The sequence below is a fragment of the Salvia miltiorrhiza genome, chromosome 6, assembly GCF_028751815.1.
Source record: "Salvia miltiorrhiza cultivar Shanhuang (shh) chromosome 6, IMPLAD_Smil_shh, whole genome shotgun sequence".
Classification (NCBI taxonomy): domain Eukaryota; kingdom Viridiplantae; phylum Streptophyta; class Magnoliopsida; order Lamiales; family Lamiaceae; genus Salvia; species Salvia miltiorrhiza.
The window spans coordinates 15,735,008-15,743,082 of record NC_080392.1 but is presented as its reverse complement, the minus strand read 5'-3'; the positions used below and the strand labels follow the sequence as shown (position 1 = coordinate 15,743,082).

Here is an 8,075-nt window from a genome sequence, read left to right as displayed (position 1 = left end):
TGATATTGAAGCTCACACTGCATCAACTACCAACATATGAAAAAAAACATTCAACACAGCCATGCAACCTCAAAAATGGGAAGTTTGCGACTGTCACAAGCAGGAAAAGAAAAATCCGTATAACCTGTTTCCCCTCTTACGTCTTTTGTTTTTTCTATTCTTTTCTCAGATCAAAGCAGCGGCGGCGATTTCTCCACATCAAGCTGTCTGTCATTTACGATTTAGGGCTGGATAGATTCTTGAGGTCCCTTTCCTTTGAATACCATTCGGGTATGATCTTGGCAGCGTGGGGGTAAAGATCCTTGTAAGCATTCTTGATCGTACCTTCTGCCACAGTAGTAGCAATTGAGATATCTGCAAGCAAACCATTTCGAAGTTTCAGTGAAGGAAACTGGGCATACAATCTTGATGGTGTGAAAATACCAACTGCTTAGATTAGATCACCATAAGGTTTAAGCGATAGTTGCCATTGCATCTAACTAAGAAGACCCACCAAATTAAATTAGTAAAAATCTTAATAATACGGAACCCCTTACCTCTTAGGGGTTTCTTGGATTCAGATAGCTGAGTTATCATGAAAATGATAGCTGCAGCAATAGATATTGGGCTTCTCCTGCAATACAACAATGATAATATAGGTCAAGCATGAGGGTTAGCCATAGTCAAAAGTTGCAAACAGATTTTCCATAGAACTACTGGTAGCTAGGCAGCATGACAAGTGCAATATACTGCCGGAAATACGGAAGTTCTCAACCAGATTCCTAATATATATGAACTACAATGTAGTATTATGCTAACATGTGCTTTAAATAACCAATTACTCAACAGCATGCATATCAACAAAGTGAAGCTTCCTAATTTTCTATGTTCCTCCTTCAAGCTCCAAGCCTCCAATATTCGAGTAGTTACGGGTTCATTTTGAAGAATGAAAAAACAAGGATTTTAATTCTATGTGAAACAATTGGACCACCTAAATTATTAACTTCCAAGAAAAACCTTCCACATTCAATTTTTCTTTGCATTGGAAAATTCAACCTTGGGAGCAAAATGCCAGATGACATCTTAAAACACATAAACTTCTTCATGCATGTCAGATCTGAAGTAAACAGCCATGCATAGTTTTATCTAAACTCCCTGTTTTTTAAAACCAATGACAACAATTTGCTACAGCCAACTTACCAAATGCTTTATATAATCTGTGGTCATGTATCACTTTCTTATGCACACAAATTATTGTTTGCAGCAGGGCAGGGAGGTTTCAAGTTCAAAATAGTACAGCCATAAGATGATGAAGCCAGGCGAAAGTAATAAAATCATTTGAAAACTGGTCAGGAAGAAGCAAGGATATCGTAGTACCTAATGTCAAAGTTCCCTGCCTTCTGCACAGTTTCTTGTACAGCTTTAACCTCCTCATTGCTCATGCCAAGATTAGAACAGAAACGCCTCTGTATGGCAGAAGAGAAGACCATCATATTTACAAAAAATAGAAGGCTTGTAAATGCAAGGTAACAGATTAAAAAATGACTATCAACATGAGTAGCTTGTAATAAGCTTCTTTTTTTCCATAAGAAACTCACCAGATAATCCCCTGCATGAATAGTGCCCATCTCCATTGATTCACCCATCTCAACCTTCAACTGTTTCACGATAAATTCTTTTGCCCGGCCAATTTCTTTCTTTGTAGCTCCAGCAACAATTGAGCATATTTCTAGTTGATACTCACATGGTTTAGAGGACTTCATACAGGGGGCAAACTTAAATGATAGTTATCAACGTGATTTAAGGAGGCACCTTTTACAGTGCGTGGCTTGCCTTCCTGCCTACAAGCAATATAAATGCAGGCAGCCACTAGGGCCTCCAAGTTTCTACCCCTTGTACACTTCTGATCTTCCAACCGTTTATATATTTCACTTGCCCGATCCTTAAAGAGAACACGAACAAGGAAAAAAGTTAACCTTTTTAGCCTCGGGCTGGTTAGAAAAATTGCACCAAAAATTGAACATCTACATTAAGAAAAATAATACACCAAAGCATTTTTAAAAAATGAAAACTTAGTGAAATATCAATATGTGTTGTGTTATGTTAGGCCACAACTTTCGGATCCTCTAGGTAGAATAGAGAGAATTGTTGTAATATGCACTGCCTTTTGCTTGCAAAGTTACTTAAGAGATTTGAGAAGTGAATTATTCTTTATGAACATTAAAAATCTGACAATAAATTCTTATCATTAAATCCAACAAACAACTTCTTAAAATCTGTAAACCTTTCTTGCATATTAACATATCGGCAGGATAACATACCTTAATGGTTGTTACCAGGCTCAGCCTGAAAATTAGGAAAAAGTGCATAACGTCAGTCATATATGCCAGATTTCCTAGTAGTTTGTTTGCCAATAAAGCATAATAACAAACCAAGAGCAACTTAGATCTCTCAGCTTGAAAACAACATTAACACATTAACCCACAAATTGGTGACCAGATTAATAAAAAGATTGTGAGCAATCAATATAGTCTAAGCCACACATCTTTTCACAAAGGTGTCTTGATGAGCTAACCATTGAAGCTCTTGCCTAACAGGAAGAGATACTAAACTCAAGACCAGACGGCATAAACCAAAAGGTACATTGTACAAAAGTCATGATTTTGCTGACGAAAGGTTGAATGAGGTTCAATTTAGAAAAGAAACAGCTTATAGATGACACTTAATTCCATCAATCAACTACTTAGGGGGCGTTTACTTTCACGATTGATAAGTTGCATGATTGAATATTTTTTATCCTCGTTACTAGGATATCTCCAATCTCACCCTTATCAAAGGCTGTTGGATATCTCAATGTTCCAATCCATCTTAGTAAAGAATGGACTAAGCTTTTTATATTTATCTATCAAGGCTAATCCTCAAATGTAAATGCCCCTTAATGTTTTCATCCTTCAATAATGCTGCTTTTAGTATTCTTGTTCAAAGCGTATCCAACCTCAGCTCAATCAACACAAGCTCCCCCTCCAATAATGCAAAATCGACCTAAGATTCAGAGTCATTAAAGCTGTGTTTTTCAACCCCCATGGATTGATCATAACATATGAGAATCCATACAGCCCTATGAAGTAGAAATGGTCTCAATTTTACCATAACATTTCATCAAAACCCTAGACTCCTCCAGCATTAGCCACCTCAAGTAACCCCCAATATCAAAACCACCAAAGAAAAATGAATCAAACAAATACCAAAACACCAAACACGGACCTATCAGCCATGCTAGAAATCGTCTTAAACGCCAGGACCAGAGCCCGGTCCGGATCCCCGCCCCGGTTCTGCAGCCGGGTCAAGGAGGTATCCACATTCGACCCATTGGCGGCCCGCGAGATGACCGTGGACAGAGCCGCGTCCCCCAGAAGCGGGTTAACGGGCCCTCCGACACGATTGGGGTCGTGGTCGCCGGAATCATCGGCGAACGTCCGCCACTCCGACGTCTCGTCGATGGAGCGGGCTTCCAGCACGAGGCCGCACTCCGAGCAGACGGTGTCGCCCGCCGCGTGATCGCACACCACCTCCGTGTTCCTCTTGCAGTCCGGACAATATGTGTCGGACATCATTGTGTATGTATATATACAAATAATTGAATTTTCCCAACTTCCGATTAGGTCAACAATAGGAAATCTCGCCGGAACTGGTGTGGCTGAGTGGATATACGAAGGTCCCGATCTCTCTCTCTAAAGCGCTCGGAGACAATATGAGATAGAGAGAGATGGGGATCGGAGAGGCGGTATATATAGACAGAGAAAGGGGCAATTCATGGGATTTCGGAGGTCGGTGATGGAGCGGTCGCTCTTGTCGGGTCGGGTTTACAACTTAGAAATTGGAGAGTTCACACGTGCCTCCTGCCAGATATTTGTTGCTACAAAGGTGTTCCAAATTAAATTTTCTCCAAATTACTCTAAATTCTAAATTGATTACTAAATTTGTAGAAATTGGAGAGTTCAAGATTATTTTGGTTATAGACTTATAGAGAGTAGACTAAGGCCGTGTTTCGAAACCAAGTTGAGATTAGCCCATTTACACTAAACTTAGGGGTGGGCCAGTACGGTATGTCGAATTTTTTTCGTCATACCGCATACCGTATCGTAAATTGTGGTATGAAAATTTTCATATCGTTGTCGTACCAAACTCTACGGTATATCAAAGATTGGCATATCAAAATTTTCGGAATGAACTTTTCTCATGCCGATGTCGTATCGATAGTGCGGTACACCGATTATTTTGATATATATCGAAACAACAATATATACCGATTTTTCAGTGTATACCACGGTATCGGTAATATATCGGTATACCGCGATATGAGAAAAACTGAACTGGTGTATTGGGAGGGGATGAATACACTAGTAGACTATTTTTAAAAATTCTTTTTCGAAACTGAAGTGAGTATCAACTATACTGAAAGGAGTAGACTAAAGTCAACAGTCAAAGAGTTTTCAGTTTAAGAAAGGGTTTAGACTGATACTGAATTTTTTTCAGTATTTGATTTAGTTTAGGAACGGGTCGATAAACTGATAATCAACGTAAGGCTTCAGTCTAGAATTTTAAAATCAGTTAAGTGTTATAAATCTTATTGACTATCCAAGGATTTGTCAGTTAGACTGATAACATTTGCAGCGGAAATAAACTTTAAGAAATAACCTTTGTGATTAAAACTTTGTCAATTTTATGTTACTCTTTTCAGTTTATCAGTTTCGGTTAGATAAAGAGTTTGTACACAAGTAAAGAATAATAAACCTGAAAGCAGTAAACAACAAGAGATTTTTACATGGTTCGAAAACACGTTCCTACGTCCACAGTCAGTTGATCAAACCGACAATCACTAAGCTTATGCTTACAAGTGCACAGCAAACCTTGAACTGAAACTCTCGTTTCAGTGCCAACACTCTAGGTCGGACTTCTCTTTCTCTTTCTCAGCTCGCAGTTACAAAGACAACACACGTCTTGCTTGTGGAGGCCAAAAACTCTTGAGTTCAGACAACAGTCTAGAACTCTCTCTCTCAAACTCTATTTTCGCTCTTTTTGAAAAAGGGTTCGAATACCAACTAAGTTACTGAGAACAAACTCTCGGTAATCGAAGCTTAGGCTAAGGGTTTATAATGATAGTGCCTAAGACCGTAAGAGAATTTTGGTAATCAGTGAACTGATTTGGGCTTTGGATATTATCTTCTTCGATTCAAACTTTGGAAAGCGGTGAGTAGGCTGAGTCGCAAATTTGGCAGAGTTTCAGCTTAAATGTTTGAATCGGTGAAGATTGAAGGTGATCCTCGAGCTCTATTTATAGGCGGAGTCTTGAATAGATCCGTTGGTGAGATGGTCTTCAAGAATTGTTCCATTGTGAGACAAATTTGAATATTCGGCTGAGGCTTCAATCTCAAGGCTCTTGATTGGTTGAAGAATGGGTGTCCTTAGCAGTAGGAGCATGATGCTTCTGAAAACATAGCACGAATTAGAAAACTCTGTTCAGGCAAGGACGATCTTCGTATCATTTGCATTTAATGTGGTTGTACTTGACTGGTATACGTGGCTTGTTTTAAACTTGAGTCTTCAGTCCGAGGAAGAATGTTTTTTCAGAATCTCCACTGTTGTCTCTTCTGATGATGTGCAGGTCATTCCGGCTGGTCAAACATCCACTGTGCCTACTAAGGATGACACTGCTGACATGGCTTTTGATCCAACAGCTGAGAAGCCAAGTGAAGCTCCAACTGAACCATCAGTCCAATAAACTGAAGCTGCTCTTTCCTCTTCAACTCTAGGAGCATCTTCATCCAAAAAGAAATCCAGGGCACTGCATATCCCTCCGGAGCTGCCCGTGGAACACATTGACATCACAAGTCGACCCTTCCTAATATATGACTCCGATGCCAAGACGGACGCACGCATCACAGCCTGGAAACTCAATGCTCCACGGAGAGTCATCTTGAGCTTCCTGAAGGGACTGAAGAGCCAACTCAAGTGCTATTACAGGTGATCTCCAACCAACAGACGAAGATTGAGAGGCTAAAGCATAAGATGGAGTGCAGGGACATCTATGCTAACAAATTCATGAAAAAGCTCAAGGAAGTCGAATCCACCTTGACTGATGACATGATAGAACACTCTGTTCAGTTGGGCACTCTGAAAGAGAAGATTCGCCTTCTCCAGAACTTACACTTTGAACATGCTGAAAAAGTTCTACCTCTCGCGGTCACAGTCCTCAAAATTCAAAGTGACATCGACATTCTTCAAAAAGAGATGTAGCTTGCTGAACTCAAAGCTCAGGAACGGCTCCTAGATGCTCAATATAAGCTCGACAAGCTTCGCACTGAATTTATGCAAAGAATCATGACTGAAGTCAGCACGAAGCTTCTCATTGCAGAAGAGCTTCAACCAGTCAATGCCAAAATTGCTAAGCTAGAGGCCGAGCTTCATGCAGTTCGTGAGTCCTCTAACAACGCTCTTATCCAGAAGATGTTCAACGACATCCAGGATCTTCAAGACAAAATTGGCTCTCTCCCCAGTGATGATGCCAAAAAAGGGGAAGAGTTCTGGGGTCCTGAACCTTCAATTGGATCTCTTGAAACTGCAAAAGAGAAGCTTGCTGAGAAGCCTGCTGCTCCATCTCTGTCGAGAGAATACAGGAAGCGACCCAAAGCAGAAGATGAGCAAAGAGAGTGATCACTAAATTATTAGCAACAAATTACCGCAACTAACACGGTGCAATTGTAGCACAAATTGGTAACCAAGTATCGTATCCACAGGGACTGACACAACGAAACTACTTTAGCTATCTCTTAAACAGACTAAAACAGTAAACAGGCAAACGAAAGTAGAGATTGATTTACTTAAATTAAAATGCAAATAACGATAATTAAAATCACGTAGAAAAATCAAATATGAAAGACAACTGATCCTAGGGTAGTAAATTCATTAACTAAATCTACGTAATTAATCTATTAATCCTATGTACCAATTTAATCCAGTTATGATGAGAGATCACTTAATTAATCAATTACTCTTGCTAGAGCAGCAACGATCGTAGATTAGTAAATTCTCTATCTCCGTTAGGTCTCAAGAAAATCTACTAACTCCCAATAGCTCCTAAGAATAGCTCCCTATGATCCACCTATCTCCGCTAGATCTCAAGGTTAAAATCATATCATACATTCCTGAATCCGCTAAACAGTTATCTCCGCTAGGTCTCAAACCGAATAGCTAAACATGCAAACTATTGGCCAAATAATTCACAAGAAATCAAGCACCAGGAATTATGAATCATAAACTGGAAGGCACAAAGGTATTAACAAATAAATCACATAAATTCAATCAGCTATTTACAAACCCTAGAATCAGCTAAAGGAAACTAGCTAGACATAGTAAAATAAAACATAAATATGATTAAAAAGAACGCAATTGTAAAAACGAATTATATAAAAACCGAATAAAAACTGAAGTAGCGGCTTGAATCTTCAATCTTGATCCAAGCCTTGAAAACTAGAAAGCAATAAAATCCTAAAGCTATAAAACTAAAATATGAATGCTAGGGTTCGGGTGGTGTCTTGAATAGGTCAAAAGAGGACCTATTTATAGTTTTCAGATTTCCTTCGGATCACCATGGAAGTTGCCATGCAAAGTAGAATTCTAAAGGTAATAGAATTGTGTGAAATAAGGCAACTCTCCAGCTGGATGCGCGCTCCGGAAAATACTCCTACTCTCGCCGAATTCGCAGCTCTCGCCAGAGGAATTGTGATTTCTCTGGTCTCGCCAGAGGAACTGTGATTTCTCTGGTCTCGCCAGAGGAACGGCTATCGTCAGGGAAACGGCTATCGCGCCAGAGAAATGGATGATTTCTCTGACCTCGCCAGAGAAATGGGTCGCCAGCGGAATGGTGATTTCTCTGCTATCTCCAGAGGAACGGTGATTTCTTTGCTCTGGAGACTTCGGTTCCTCTGCTCTGGAGACCAGAACACCTAGAAAACGCCAAATTCATCCAAAATTTTCCAAAACTGCATTCTTCCATCTCGAAAGCCTAAATCTCCTGCAAAGCATAAAATACACCA

The 8,075-nt window shown here is 39.8% G+C and overlaps 1 protein-coding gene across 1 annotated transcript; it reads right to left on the bottom strand.

Moving 5' to 3' along the window:
* Positions 1 to 3,819, bottom strand: LOC130990163 (transcription initiation factor IIB-2-like). The gene is made up of 7 exons (XM_057914378.1): positions 3,244 to 3,819; positions 2,301 to 2,325; positions 1,792 to 1,921; positions 1,578 to 1,708; positions 1,357 to 1,445; positions 537 to 613; positions 1 to 354 (listed from the first exon to the last, which is right to left on the bottom strand). The coding sequence occupies exons 1-7, from the start codon at positions 3,591 to 3,593 to the stop codon at positions 215 to 217; spliced, it is 942 nt and encodes a 313-aa protein (XP_057770361.1). The 5' UTR covers positions 3,594 to 3,819; the 3' UTR covers positions 1 to 214.
* Between the last annotated feature and the right edge of the window lie 4,256 nt (positions 3,820 to 8,075).